This window comes from Phyllobates terribilis, unplaced genomic scaffold (assembly GCF_046119375.1).
Source record: "Phyllobates terribilis strain yellow unplaced genomic scaffold, ASM4611937v1 Scaffold_7__3_contigs__length_470593459, whole genome shotgun sequence".
NCBI lineage: Eukaryota > Metazoa > Chordata > Amphibia > Anura > Dendrobatidae > Phyllobates > Phyllobates terribilis.
This window is the reverse complement of record NW_027362767.1, coordinates 403,664,454-403,680,304: the sequence shown is the minus strand read 5'-3', so window position 1 is coordinate 403,680,304 and position 15,851 is coordinate 403,664,454. Positions and strand designations below refer to the sequence as shown.

General features: G+C 44.0%; 1 protein-coding gene across 2 annotated transcripts in view; it reads left to right on the top strand.

Moving 5' to 3' along the window:
* Positions 1–2,032: 2,032 nt before the first annotated feature.
* Positions 2,033–15,851, top strand: part of ACTN4 (actinin alpha 4) — a 40,769-nt gene continuing 26,950 nt past the window's right edge. Inside the window, exon 1 of one of the 2 annotated variants that reach the window (XM_073641675.1) lies at positions 2,033–2,305. In XM_073641675.1, the coding sequence (XP_073497776.1) occupies positions 2,180–2,305 (126 nt within the window). In that variant the 5' untranslated portion in view covers positions 2,033–2,179. The remainder of the gene's footprint in view (positions 2,306–15,851) is intronic. The other variant, XM_073641674.1, reaches the window with a different exon arrangement.

Here is a 15,851-nt window from a genome sequence, read left to right as displayed (position 1 = left end):
AGAAAGTTCTTAATGAAAATTATTTAGAAAGTTGCATAACTTTGCATTAAAGAAGCAAAAAAAACAATGTGCCATGTGTTCTGGAGCCAAGGGGCGATTGCCACCTCTGCACCTGCTACAACTACACCCTCCTGGTGGGTATGGACTCTGATATAAAGGGTCTCATTTAGAGGTGACTTTTGATCTTTTATCAATAGGGTCTATTTCTTATGGGATGAGTCAGTTATTGATGATCGGTCCTATATTGCATAAGATTGTGGGGCCATTAGAGCATCCTTTGACCCTTGGATCATGGGTCCAACCCTGGTCTTAAATTTTGGATGGCCAGAGGACATTCCTGATTGCTATTGTAGGACATAGAAGCACATAGAAGCAATCCCCATTGTGGCAGACATCAGATTTTCCGGCTCTTCCAACTAGGGCAGCATTGTGGCAGTGAGTAGCCTTAGGGGGATGATTCAGGCCTTTCCCGTATGACTATTGAGCACAGCATTAGTAATTGGAAGGATTTTGTAGTATTAAGTAACATTATCCTTAAGGGCCGCATTACAAGGACAGTTCACTAGATGTGTTGGAATATAGGGTTGTCCGCCTTTGGGAACACTTTTTTTTTTTTACTTAAAGGCATAATATTGGGGCTAAAACTCATTTTTGCAATTGTGTTTCATTAGTGAAGCCACAGACAGGTGACAGATACCCTTTAAAGGGGCTATTCCCGTGTTCATAGAAGGATATTATCTGATAGAGCTGGTAAAAACAAGCACTTTTCCAATTTACCGCTTATTAAAATTTGCAGCCGTTCTCCAGATATTAACACTTTTCTTTTTGTTGACAGTTCGTTGCCTAGGAGACCGACCACCTCTGCTGTCTTGCTTATAAGCTCTGCGCTGAAAATGGCCGGGGGTTTAGCGAGATAACGGCGCGTTCCAGCTTCAAAACGATGCTTATGATCGCAATAGAAAAGAGATTGTAAGCGCTGCGCGTGTTCTGCTGTCTAGCAGCAGTGGTCGGTCTCCAAGGTAACGAGCTGTCGATAACAGAAAAGTGTTAATATCTCAAGAACGGCTGAAAATTTTACCAAGCAGTAAATTGCAAAATGGCTTGTATTGACGAGACCTGTCCCACAATACCCATATGTGAAAGCAAAAATAATCCCTTTAAGATATTTTTTAATGAAGACGGTCTATAAAAAACGGGAGAAGTGAACAGAGAGAGAGAGCGCGTAACCTATTAGTAGTGATAGCTTATTTTTCGGCCTGCAGACTTGGTATCTACCGCTGTATGGTGGTAATATAGCAATGAGGTGCCCACTGTACGTGCGTTACCCCATATTGGGGTCCACTCAGATGGGTTAGGACCCCCATTTGGTACGACTCTGCCCCCAACAGTAGGTCGAAACACTATACGAAGCCGGGGTCCCATGTCTGAGCCGCCATTTCGCTATCGCCAAGAAGTTTTACGTTTCGACATGGTGATCTGTTGCTAGGCAACCCCATACATGGCAGGCTACTACTTCTGTGGCAGGCGGCCATCTTGGTTGTCACCCAGCTCATTTTATTACCCAATTATCCCCCCCCCCTCAAAAAAATAGCAAGAAAAGCATCTCCACAGATGAGAAATATGGCAGGACATTTATTTATAACTTTTTTTTTATTATTTTAAGGCGAAGGCTTGATGACAGTCCTGTATGTCTTTATGTCATAACTGTGTGAGTAACTTCTAGGCGTGGAGATTCCTCAGCAATGCCTCAGAAGGGCTCTCTATATAGTAACATGAGCCAATACTTTCTGCTAGGGACGAACGTGTCGGTTGCCGACGCAGACACCTGGCAGCAGAAAAGGGCGGGAACCGTCTGTCAGGGTGTGTGGGGAACGTTGGGTGTGGTAGGTGGTGTCAGCTCGGAGGGGGCGTGGCTTGAGTAGTTGAAGCGGGAGGCTTCTATACCCTCTCCTATTGGCTCACAGTCTAGGTGGGCGCGTTTATACCGGAGTAGTGCTCTGCCATTGGCTGGCGCTGTTGAGGAGAGTGAGTAGACGCTGTGGTGTTGGAGGACGTCCACTACGCATGCGCATTCGGCGCTGATCCCAGGAGAGGAGAGGAACCCGCGGCTCTCACACACCGGAGAGACCCCCCTCACGTATCACACCAGCTGCAGCCTCTGTGTTATCTCCGGCCCGCCATGGTGGACTATCACATGACCGGCGGTGGCGGCACCTTGATGCAAGATGGCAGATACATGGAGCAAGAGGAAGACTGGGACCGGGACCTGCTGCTCGACCCGGCCTGGGAGAAACAGCAACGCAAGGTAACTGCTACCTGTGTGCAGTGTAGGCGCCTGCCTGTCAGTGCAGAGCCGGCCCCTCCGCTGCCACCTGTGGAGTCCAACTGTGCACCAACTACAACTCCTATCAGGCAGCGGGCAATGATCGGGTTGGGCTGGGAGCTGTAGTTCCCCTTGTCCTAGGGAGTCCGGTCCTTCTATTATACATCTTGTATGTGGCCAGGGGCTTCATATAACCTATATAGGTGTGAACATGTCCTGTGTATATACAGGAGGCGGCATTATAACATATATACTTGTGTGATCACATCCTGTGTATATACTGTATACAGGGGGGTAGTACATAACATATATACTTGTGCGATCACATCCTGTGTATATACTGTATACAGGGAGGCAGTATATAACATATATACTTGTGTGATCACATCCTGTGTATATGCTGTATACAGGGGGGCAGTATATAACATATATACTTGTGCGATCACATCCTGTGTATATACTGTATACAGGGGGGTAGTACATAACATATATACTTGTGCGATCACATCCTGTGTATATACTGTATACAGGGAGGCAGTATATAACATATATACTTGTGTGATCACATCCTGTGTATATGCTGTATACAGGGGGGCAGTATATAACATATATACTTGTGCGATCACATCCTGTGTATATACTGTATACAGGGGGGCAGTATATAACATGTATGAACATATACTGTATACAGGGAGGCAGTATATAACATATATACTTGTGCGATCACATCCTGTGTATATGCTGTATACAGGGGGGCAGTATATAACATATATACTTGTGCGATCACATCCTGTGTATATACTGTATACAGGGGGGCAGTATATAACATGTATGAACACATCCTGTGTATATGCTGTATACAGGGGGGCAGTATATAACACATATACTTGTGCGATCACATCCTGTGTATATACTGTATACAGGGGGGCAGTATATAACATACTTGTGTGATCACATCCTGTGTATATGCTGTATACAGGGGGGTAGTACATAACATATATACTTGTGCGATCACATCCTGTGTATATGCTGTATACAGGGAGGCAGTATATAACATATATACTTGTGTGATCACATCCTGTGTATATACTGTATTCAGGGGGGCAGTGTATAACACATATACTTGTGCGATCACATCCTGTGTATATACTGTATACAGGGGGCAGTATATAACATACTTGTGTGATCACATCCTGTGTATATGCTGTATACAGGGGGGTAGTACATAACATATATACTTGTGCGATCACATCCTGTGTATATGCTGTATACAGGGGGGCAGTATATAACATGTATGAACACATCCTGTGTATATACTGTATACAGGGAGGCAGTATATAACATATATACTTGTGTGATCACATCCTGTGTATATACTGTATTCAGGGGGGCAGTGTATAACACATACTTGTGTGACCACGTCCTGTGTGTGTGTATACTGTATTCAGGGGGGCAGTGTATAACACATATATACTTGTGTGACCACATCCTGTGTGTATATACTGTATACAGGGGGCAGTGTATGACACATATATACTTGTGTGACCACGTCCTGTGTGTATATACTGTACACAGGGGGCAGTGTATAACACATATACTTGTGTGACCACATGCAGGGCTCTATATAATGTGTATACACATGTATGATCACGTCCTGCACGTATATGTTGTATACAGGGGTCTGTGTGAGTGCATGCAGGGCTGTATATACACATTTATGAGCAGTTCCTGTGTATATACTGTATTCAGGGCTGTATATAAATATATACTTGTGTGATCACGCCCTGTGTATATACTGTGTACAGGGGCAGTATGAGCGCTTGCTGGGCTGCATATAACATAAATACACATGTATGATCACGTCCTGTGTATATACTGTATACAGCGGTCTGAGCATGTGCAGGGCTGTATATAACGTATATTCACATGTATGATCATGTCCTGTGTGTATATAGGGGTCTGTGTCAGCTCGTTTAGGGCTGTATATAACGTATATACATGAATGAGCAGATCGCGTGTATGTGTGTGTGTATGTATGTATGTATATATATATATATATATATATATATATATATATATATATATAATATTTTTTTTTTTTCTCCTGCATACAGGGGGCAGTATGAGCGCTTGCAGGGATTTATATATATTTGTATGATCACGTCTTGTGTGTGTATATACTGTATACAGGGGTATGTATGGACGCGTGCAGGGCTGTATATAACTTACATACATTTCTTTATGATCATGTCCTATATACAGCGGTATGTATGGCTGCAGGGCAGTGTGTATGATCACGGCATGTGCGTGTACAGGGCTGTATGTAGTTTGTATATTAATGTAAGTACTGGGTCTGTATAATTTGTTGGATTGGATTTTGGTACAATTTGGTATCAGTCGAAATTTCGTAACCTCGTTGACCTCTATGGAGCAATTCTTCTGGCTACTTGGATAAGTTGGACCCCCTCTGCTAGTCTCTTGGTGACTAGGGACACCTGCAGTCCACACCCCAGCCTTATAACCCTTCCATAAGTATTAGATAAAATTCAACCAAACCCATTGATTTCTGTGAGATTGGATGTCCATCCAATGTTCGCGAGGCCTCCAGATTGTCCCCCAGCAGATAAATGGGGAGGTATAATGATCGGGTTGCTGGAATGTAATCACCTAAACCTTTTGCCGAGACGAGTCCCTGTGTTTGGGTGATTCAGGAAAGATGGCCGTCAACTGAACGATAGTTAGCAGACATCTATATGTGTGTGGCCGGCTTTAATCCGTACTGTAGTGGTCTCCAACTTGCAAAATATATATATCTCCAGATGCTGTAAGGGCCTGCTGGGAGTTGTAGTTTGGCAACAGCTGTAAGGCCTAGGCCGTACAAGAGGTGTCTCCAACCTACAGCCATCTAGATATTCCAAAACTTCAACTTCCATCATGCCCTGGCAACTTCTGGACTGAGATTAGAGATTGCGACTGTATGATGGGAGTAGTGGTATCTAACCTACGATTCTCCAGTTGTTGCAAATTACAACTACAGATCCCAGCCAGCGCTGTCAGACATGTTGGGTATTGAAGTTTTGCATCATCTGTGGTTAGAGACCTCTGCTCTATAATCTAAATATAGATTATGTTCCTGTTGGCCGAAAATAAACTCTTAATAATGTTACCTAACTTTTTTTTTTTTAGCAAAGTGCTATAGAGAACACCCCAAAAAGTTCATCTGCTGTCCATACCTGATATCTGCAGTATGGCCCCTGTCAGTGATCTTTACTACATTGTAACATTTCACTTGTGGTGTCTACATGTAATATAATTATGTTACATTTTACGTCTAATGCTTCCGTTCATACCTCTATGCGCTGTGTTATGGGAATTCTGAAAGCTTCGAGAAAATTGCTTTCAAGTAAGAGCTAAGAAAGTAGGAGGAAGATCCTTGGGGAAGTTTTCCATCGGGGTCCTCATGTGCAGGTTGCCCTGTGATGTTACACAACTCCTGTTTGTTCTGATCTCTGCAGAATGAGGGTTACAAGACCTTGAGCTCGCTGTCTTGGTATCAGATTAAGACCCTAGTATTGACCTATTTAATCCCTGGTCTGTGCTGAGGAGCGTGGACTCCTTGGGAGGGTATATGGGAGCGCTAGGTGGCTTGACAGGGTGTCCCAGTGAACTGGAGGGTGTGGCGAGAGATCAGTGAGACAAGATGAGAGTCACGCGTATAAAAATTCACATATATTGCAGCTTCAACAGAGCAATGGGGCTGTCGCCTAATCCCAGGGTGGGAGTCAACAATTGTTGCCAAGCTGTCAGTTGTCACGCTGGGCTATGAGATGAGCATGCACTAATGAATACCCTATGCAGATGGGTCACAGCCAGGCTATTTAATGCTTTGCAATCTAGGCTGGGTTACTTGAAGACATGGGTGGTAATAAGTAATAACCCAACACATAACTAGCTGGTGCATTGTATCACATGATTATAGTCCAGGCTAAGGAGCAAGGCTTTGAAGTTTCTGTAGGGACCACCTCTTGACACGTGTGGGGGGGGAGCCACGTTTGTGCAGGTGACACTTGTTCTGTTGTCTGTAGGGAAGGTAAATGTACATAGGGTTATTTTCAGCTGAATAAACGAGACTGATGACTGCGGATGCTGGATTTCATTTTCCTGAATACCTCCTTTTTATGCTTTGGGTTCTGTGGTCTTGGCCTGAGCCGGCTGTGTGTTGCATGCACAATTGTGTCCCTTTCTAGTCTCTTTTCTTCCAGGCAGTGAACAGTTTAGTGTGTCCAAACCTGGTTTGCCAGTTGTAAGTGAAACCAGTGACCTATTAACAGAGAGCCTGGAAATCTTTCATGTTTGTACTTTAAATCCCCCCACCTCCCCTGACTGGGCACAGTCATCCTCCTGTCTGAAAGACCTCTTTATGGGGGCTCTCCTAGTGAAGCATAGTTGCCTTTTTGTGGCACACAATAACCACAGATAAGAGCGCTCAGTGTTCACATGCTGACCAGACCTGAATTCTCACATTTTCAGGTTCCTGTCTGCAAGGATTAGTAACATGCAGGATTGTTTGTGCCTCTGGGATAAAATCCTAGGAGCTAAGATCACTTTCTGGGGCCTCCTGCTCCTGAATGCTGTTAACCTTGTGTGTGCTGGCTTACACCTGTGCACCAGTTGTACCTTTAAGTAGAAATTGGCACGTTATTGGAAAGTTTAGGAGCAAGTGGGAATCTGTCACCAGGCTTTTGCTACCTCTAAGTGAAGCATGATGTAGAGGGCAGAGACCCTGATTCCAGCAATACATCACTTCCTGCAGTTGTGATAAAAATCCCTATTTTCTCTGAATGCTGAGCACTGTATAACCCCGCCCACATCACTGATTGACAGCTTGCTGTGTGCACTGTGCATAAGCAGAAATATGCCAGTCAGTGGGGGTTACACTGCTCATAAGTGTGGAGGATTAATGTACTAGTTCTCTAGTGATAATCTCCTGCTGATAAAACAGTGATGGTATAAAATCTGCAACAAGCAGTTCTGTAAGCAGGGCTGTGGAGTTGGTGTCGGTATAAAATGGACCGACTCCGACTCCTAAAATATATAATAAATTGGGTACAGTAGTTCAATGCAGTTTGTGGGGAATATTTTTTCATAAGAATTTGGGAAAGTTATGAAATGTCCTATTCCTGATCTAAGGGTCTAGACTTTTAGCTGAGATTATTCTGTGCTACAGTAAATTTATCACTAATATATGAGCCATGTATGAGGGAGTCGGTGTCATGGAAATTGAGGAGTCTGAGGTTTGACTTCCTGACTCCACAGCCCTGTCAGTAAGTGACACATCGCTGGAATCGGGTACTGTCTCTACATTATGCTGCTCTCAGACTAGGCAAAAACCAGATGGCAGGTGAATGGTCAGCCATCAAAACTTACTGGAGGCAGTGTTTGCTGGTTGGATTGGCTTCTTCATGTTTCATCTCAACGGCACGTGCTGCCATTATTGTATCCCAGCTTCCCCCAAAGAATCAGTATTCCTAATGACGAGCACGGCAGGTATGAGCCCTGTGTCATCCCTAGGTATGAAAGGACAGGACTCCAGTTTCACCTATGCTCTTCTTAGATGTCTGACTTCTTCTGTCTGTTGCATCTATAGCACATTCTGCATCAGTCCCTGACCACAATGGCTTTTCTATTAAATTCTCTCCAACTTGGCAGTGTGTTTTTTAGAGTGTACACAACCCGTGCAAACGCAGCTACTTCATGTTGTCGGACACATTCGATAGGCATATAGTAGTAGTTCGTTCACCTGTTTAACCCATTTTGTGCTGAGCCGACAGCTAGGCATGTCCTCTGCACATAGCACAGTGCCAGGTTCAGCCGTGGACTTGTACTTTTAACCTTCTGGCTGTTTAATCATTAACAGGTTTCATCATGGCTCTGTCAGTAGAATAGGTTAATGAGTCTTGCATTTGCTCAGTAGAGAATAGGTTAGTGAGCCTTGCATTTGCTAACTTATGCAAGCAGTGATGGTTTAACTCTTGACTCACTCTGTGGATGATGCCCTTGTGTTTGCTTTTGCCTCATGTGCAGCCACAACTATATTGCGTGGCTATTTCGGAATCTATAATGGCCCCTTAATTCGTTAGTTTGTAGCATGAGTCATCGGGCACCATATATCGCTTACTACTAGTTCTATATGGGTGCCCTACAATGGGAAACAGAAGGTAATGGCATTCGTTTGCGCTCCTTACAAAGACTCCTGAGCTGCAATAGTTTACATTGCTAGTCTCTGATAGATGGAAGCCGCAGCGCAGTACCAGATCCTTTCCATGATGGACTTTCGCATCACCTGCCGACATCCTGGTGGCATAATGAGGTCCATTGGTTTCCACTATGTTGTCATTAGTTCTAACTGGCAAGGTATCGCAGAACTTAGTACTACTTTTCATTTATTTATTTTTTTACCATCAAAGATGATGATGATTCTGCAGCAGATCAAGGCAAAAAAAGTTGTGCAGAACTGCAAGAATACCAAGATGATTGTCTTACTTCTGAATATTGCCAGGCGCCCACATTTCTCTTTAAGAAATTAGTAAGATGGCGTGGCAGTCACCACTGACATATCATGACCAGATATTGCCATGACTGCAAAAAAGCAAAGACTTGTCAAGATTGTTCTAAAGATGCTGGTTGCGGAAATATCCTAGTCTTTGAGATCTTGTTTTTTATTAATTGGTGGATTTAGTAAGTGACAACTGCTGTAACCCAAATTAGTGATGAAAAAGGTTGTCAGTTTTCAGCCCTATCATCTGGTGTACAGATCACACGGTACCCCATTGCGTTTACAAGCACCATTTGTATATTTGCCTTTTTTTCCCCTGGCAACCCACCTCCTCTGAAAAGACTATTGTGACCCTTAGTAGTTTAATATAGGGCCGTATAAGTTCCCAAGGTGACTTATTCCCATTTTATGGCATTTTCTTGTCCAGATTGCAGCTTGTTCCCCAGAAAACCACCCTAGGGAGGTAACCAGTAGCCTGAAAATAGACTGTCCCGGAAAGTTGCTTGCTCATAATGTGTCTTTGTGTTTCTCCTATTGGCAGGTCTAGTAATGTGAACATCTGTGAAGCAGGCTTAGGTGTGTACACAGGACACTATGTCCTTAGAAGCTTGCAGTCTAAAAAGTGCCCCCCTCCCCTGCCAATAACCCTGCACGTCTATTGAGTCCCTTTCTCAAGGAAGGTGTTCAGAGCAGTGCTTAATTTACTGCTGCAAAAGGCCAAGTTTTCCTGTGGTTTTCACTGGTTCGTTCCCTCGGGTTGCTGGACAGGAATCTCAGCTATGCACTTTTTTTAAACAGCCAAGTAAAAATTGTGTGCGCCCTTTGCTTGTTTTCCCAAACTTCCACAAAGCAGATATCCACGCTGTGCCAGTAAAGATGCGTTTACATTTTCTATTCCCGATCCAAACTCTCGGCCGCTTTATCACTATAATTAGCGTTTCCCAGACTGCTGCAGATGAGAAGAGAAAAGGGAACGTCTTGCTGTAGCCCCCCCATTCCCTGCTCCCGCAAACCTGGCTGCTACCAGCTTTTTCCTCTCTGTTATTGCTGTGGGTGTAATATTGGTGTTTGCTCCAACTTGTGGCTGGATATGTGCCAGCTAAGAAACACAAGATGCATTTGAAGGCTGTATTGTGTTAATAGCCCAGGCTGGAGCCAGGAGGATGTGGTGGAGGGGGTGGGGGGGGGTGCTTGGACCACTGTAACGAGGGGAGTCCTGACTATCATTTATACTAGCAATCAGGCCTGTTCATAAGATACTTTTTGTTTTTGAGGTTATCCTACCACTCCAGGAATGTGCCTATATAAAATAGTCTCATCTAGCTAAATATATTTAGTAGTACCCCAAGTTATTTAAGTCATGTGAATCTGTCTCTCACGTGTAGGTTTTTTTTTCTTCTGTAACAGCGCCCTCCCTGACGATAGATAGATATACATACATGCATACATACATACATACACACACCAGCCTAGTTCCTCCAAACTCCCGCAGTTAAAGAATCTTTGGTGACAACATATTCACATGATCGTCATATCACCAAAGGGTATGTGCCCACGATGCGTTAATTCATGCGTATTTTGTGCGGAAATTTCCGCAGCGTAAACGCATGAAATACGCATGTTAGCCTTCTGCCATGGTCCCCTATAGCATTCTGCAATTGTAATGCCCATGCTGCGGAATTTTCCGCAGCCTTTTTGATGTGCGGAAAATTCCGCAGCATGTCAATTCTTTGTGCGTTTACGCATGCAGAATTGCCATCTACAATGCAGTAGAATACGCAAGGCAATTCCGCATGTGCAAAAAAGGACATGCGAAAATTTCCGCTTCATTTGCGCATCGTGGGCACATACCCTTAACCTTGAAATAAAAACTCTTGGGGCCCCAAAGTAAGTGGTGGCCCTGGGCAATTGCCCGGCCCCCCCCCCCCCCCCCATTCTCTGGCCACCCAGACAGTAACTAGGGCTTATTTTTTGGAATAGGGCTTGTATTTCAAGGATATTTGCAAAATCATTCCAGGGCTTATTTTTGGGGTAGGTCTTCTCTTTGAGGAAACATGACAAGTGGATTTTAAACCTCTACTTTTCCAAAGTTTATTTTCCGCCCCTCAGATGCTACGCTATTCGAATGTACTCATTTTGAGTACTTTTGCTGGCAGTGATGGGACAGCTCAGCACCTGTATCTCACTAATGCCAAATTCACACATCCGTGTGTCCACTATCAGAGTATGGACTGCCTTCGGACCCCCTGATCTGAAATTATGCCTATGAGGCTGTCAAAAGACCCGCGGCCGTTAGGTGCACCACGGTCGGTACTATGACCATGTCACTGATGTGTGAATGCGGCTTAACTCTGGGGAGAAGCTGCTGCAGGAAATTGTTCTGATAAGCTGAAGGCACAGAGGAGGAGATTGGTGCTGACCCATCACTGCCATCATCTGTTCTCCAAAGGAGTACATTCTGATATCAATGTAGCTAACCACTGAATAAAAGCGGGGAATTGGAAGCTACTTGCATATTTTTTTTTTTACAGGAGTGAAGACAAATCCCTTAATAAAGTGATTTACCAAGTTTGATAATTTTGTCCAGCATGAAAAGTTATTTAAAAAAAGTTAGTTTAGTTACTCTTTAATAACCTGTGGGGGAAAAAAGTAGTTGTTGCTGGACTGGATGATCCTAATATGTTTTCTATATGCGTCTATAATCACCGGCCGCATTCACGTCTCGCTCCGAGCCGGTCTAATTCTTTCGCATTTATAAAATTCTCTGCTAACCACAATGTAATTTAAGCAGAAAACTGTCTGTACACAGTGGAGACGAGCATTTAGGGGCATTTAGTTCAGTGCTCCTAATGTTTTTCAAAGATTTCATTTAGACATGTGGAGCATGGCTGCCGGAAGAACCTTCCAATACGATATATTAATATATTAGAGGATTCAACGACCTATGATTGTGCCAGGGGCTGGAATAAGCTCCTGTTTGTACAGCCCTTGTATGACTGCAGTTTAACCGTTCAGAAACTGCATGACTGGCAACATGGAATAATACCAAATAAAAATGTATATACATCTATAATATAGATACGGTATATATATTTTGATTTTACCACTTATTAATTTAGTTTGCCTGCTGGGAGCCACAGGCATTACCCCTGCCAATCTGCTGGTACATGTGGTCAGCTAGTGATTACAGGGCTGGGAGTGTATCGTCTGTATGGCTCACCAGCCTCACCCTTTATATGTGTGGCAACAGTTCTGTAAGATTAGTGATCTTGGCACCTAGATGGGAGCATTGCGAAGTCTGTGTCATTGCTATTGCCTTATACTGGAGCTCAGGTGTGACTGAGGCTTTTTTTTTTTTTTTTTAGAGGAGAGGGCACTAGTACTAAAAGTTTTTGGAGGGTATTTCATTAGCCTTGTACTGAATGGCGACCGGTAGGACTAGCTTAGCCAGTCAGTCTTATTGTTTCTGCACCCTGCAATTACTTATTTCTTGGCGGTTTACTCTGAGGAATAGCAGATTTCCATGTTTGGTAACCTCTACCCCCATAGTGTGTGTGTTTTTCTTGTAAAATGTCACAACAGCCCTCCTCTTGCCGTGTGGGCACCGCTGCCAGGCAGCAGTTTTGCAAGAGGAAATGTAGAAAATGCCGGTGTTCCTGTATTTTGTTTTTACTGACCTCGTCCCTGGCTTTTTTTTTTTTTTTTTTTTTTTGGAAGTAGCAAGTAAAACTTTGCAGTTCTGCCATAAAATGAATGTAATGGGGGGGCAGGGAGAAAGCATCTCACCAGCCTGGGGGGGCTGGCTGCAGTGGCAAGGCATGAATGTATGAGTAGCATATCACAACGCACGCTCTTTCCAGGGTGTGGCAAGTAAAAGAGCAGATCCAGAGGCTTCTTCGTTCTCACATGTGACTCCTATTTTACATTTTCTAATCTTCAGTGCATGTGTAAAAAGAAAAAAAAACAAAAAACCTTGAGACGTGAGTCAGTGTTTTCAGTTCCGCTTATTTATAGCATAAGGCAGGGTAGCCCCTCGTCTAACGCCTTATGATGTCAGACCCTGCTTGCCGTGATTACAGGGGGGAGTTTTGTGTACACACTGGGCTTTTGTGGATCATAAAACGCGCTTGTCTTTGATGTCCCATATACAGAAACTTTTAATAAAATTTGTAATGTATGCTGTGCCCCTCCCTCCCTCCGCCGGATCTTCCTACTCTCACTTATGGCTCGCTGTATCGCACACATCGGGATTAGGCTGTTTCTAATTTGCAATATTGGAATGTGCATTCGGTTTTCATCATCAGAACATCCATTGCCGCTTCTCATTTGTGAAAACCTGCAATTAAAAAGCATCCACGCCTATAAAATGAAGATCTGATCTGCAAGTCTTTTTTCATTAGATGTGGAAGCAACATTAATATGAAGTGTCTTTTATTTGATTCTTGTGTCCAGGATAGGAATGAGAAGCCCTTTATTTTCCTGTATCACAGCATTGACTTCATAATAAAGTTGACAGTATTAATAGACAGGAGTGGGAGGGTGGGGACCTTGATGGGGCTTTATTGCATTGGTGCATCTGTTAGATGACACAATGCTTAGATAGTGTGACTGCCGGATGGCTCCCCATATTCATGGGCTGTGAAATAACTTTAACTGGTGACCCTGGAAGCCCAGCTGGGAGGTGTAACATGATATAATTCCCTGCACGTTTGCTTTGATGCCTTCCACCTCCCAAATTTAGTGTTTGTGAGCGTAGCACCCATCAGCAGATAGTTGGCCATTCCAGTTAATGTAGCCCAGTGACTGACCCATGTTGAAGCTAGTCCACGGGGGCCAGCTGTTGTGACGCTATGATTTGGAGCATGCCCAGCGCCCCAGCTGGTGTGACTCTACGATTCGGAGCATGCCCCAGCTGGTGTGACGCTACGATTCGGAGCATGCCCCAGCTGGTGTGACGCTACGATTCGGAGCATGCCCCAGCTGTTGTGACGCTACGATTCGGAGCATGCTCAGCGCCCCAGCTGTTGTGACGCTACGATTCGGAGCATGCTCAGCGCCCCAACTGTTGTGACGCTACGATTCGGAGCCTGCCCAGCGCCCCAGCTGTTGTGACGCTATGATTCGGAGCGTGAGTGTTGGTGGCTGCTGACCCTAGCTTAGACCATGGAGCTGAAATGAAAGCTCCTATTTTGGTGCTGTTGTAATAAACCTTATTATTACTGATCGTCTCGATGAATTGACCAGCAGTTGTTGGTCTGCTGTGTGATATACAGTATGTGGAACATCCATCCTGGTTGCTTATGAGATGATTTCTGAATATAAAACAGGGGTGGATTCTGCTTTCTCAACGTTGTCCTTGCGTTTTTTTGTTTAATACCAAGTAAGGACATGTCAGCATTCTCAGGGCCTCTCCCTTTGTGAGACAGGTAGTGTGACTTTTTTTTTTCTTCTTCTTGTCTCCTCACATGCTGCTGGTGTATACTTTACTCACACCTTTTTTTTAAAGCAGATCTTTATCACTTTAACCTCACAATTACACATGTGTCCTCTAGACTAGAATGTATAGAATGTGTGTATGTGGTAAAACAGGATAATAAAGATCGCACTGCGCTGCCAGACACGGCCCGCTTCCTCGCACACAGGACATTGTGGTCAGGACCTGCAGTCAGATGGCGAATCTCTAATATACTGCCATAATCGAAATAAAGACTGATTTGAGATTAACCCTGCAGGCAAAACATTCTGTGATACTGGTTAGGAAACTTTCTGGCTGGTTCCCACTGAGACCTGCAATCTGCCCTTATCATATGTCCTCATATACCATCTATACTTTGATTTGAGTGCAGTTGGATGCACCGCCGTAGACTGCACTCACTTGATCTACAAAGACTGTTCTGAATTTCTTATGGTTTCCTTAGGAAATAAATCATCAGCGAGATAGGATATCAAGTCTTCTAAAGTGAAGCTGTAGGACTTGTTTGTTTTTTTACTTTTAGGATTGTCCAATAATGTATTGGGACATAGCTTATAGAGATTCTTATCACTAATGAGTAAAATTGCAAAAAAAAAAAAAAAAAATGCTTCTAAAAACAACTTGGCAATTTACTTCCTGTTAAAAATATTTTCCTGTCTCAAGAGCAGAGGGATTTTTTTTCTTTCTGTCGTGTACTAGTGTTGTGGCTAGTTTCCTAGATTAGGCTATGTGCACACGGTAAGCATTTGGTGCTGAAATTTCTGCACCATTTCTGCATCTCTTGGCAGGAAAAATGCAGCGTAAAGTATTTTTTTTATGTGTTTTTGGTGCAGATTTTTCCCCACTCTTTAGTATCTGAAAGAATTGGCATGCTGCAGATTTAAATCTGCTCCAAATCTGGAAGCCAAAAGTAAGCAACATGTGTTCAGGATTCTCATTCACTTTGCTGGCATCAGGAAACCCTTCAGGTTTTGTGACATCTGCTCATAAAAAGTCAACGTGTGCACACAACCTTTCTGACCACCTGTGCTTTCATCAGCACTAGCCAGTTTTTTAGGCAAGGAAGCGTAGCACTTGCATGTTCTTTGCTTTAGAGGAGGGGTAGGGCCGAGGGTCATTTGGAAATTTATACCATCCTTCGGGGACCGTACAAATCGCATCCTAACTCCGCCCACGATGAAACGTCCTGACGCTGGCACTGGTGTCGGAATGTAATGTTTCATTGTGCATGCTCCCAGAGCAAGAAGAAATTGAAGGGCTGGCGGCTGTCAAAATACAGCTGCCGGGCCCAGTACTGCTGTCCCCGAGGACCAAATAAAAGGTCGAGGGCCCCATGGGCCTGAGGTTCTCCACCCCTGCTTCCCAGCTTTTAAGAGCTGGTCATATAGTTGGATTCTGCCAGCTTCAGTGCCTCAGCACACCTCTTGTGGTGCAGAGGCAAAGCTGCCATTGCTTGCAACATCTGAGAGTGCATTGGTCTGGACTGTCAATCATTCAGG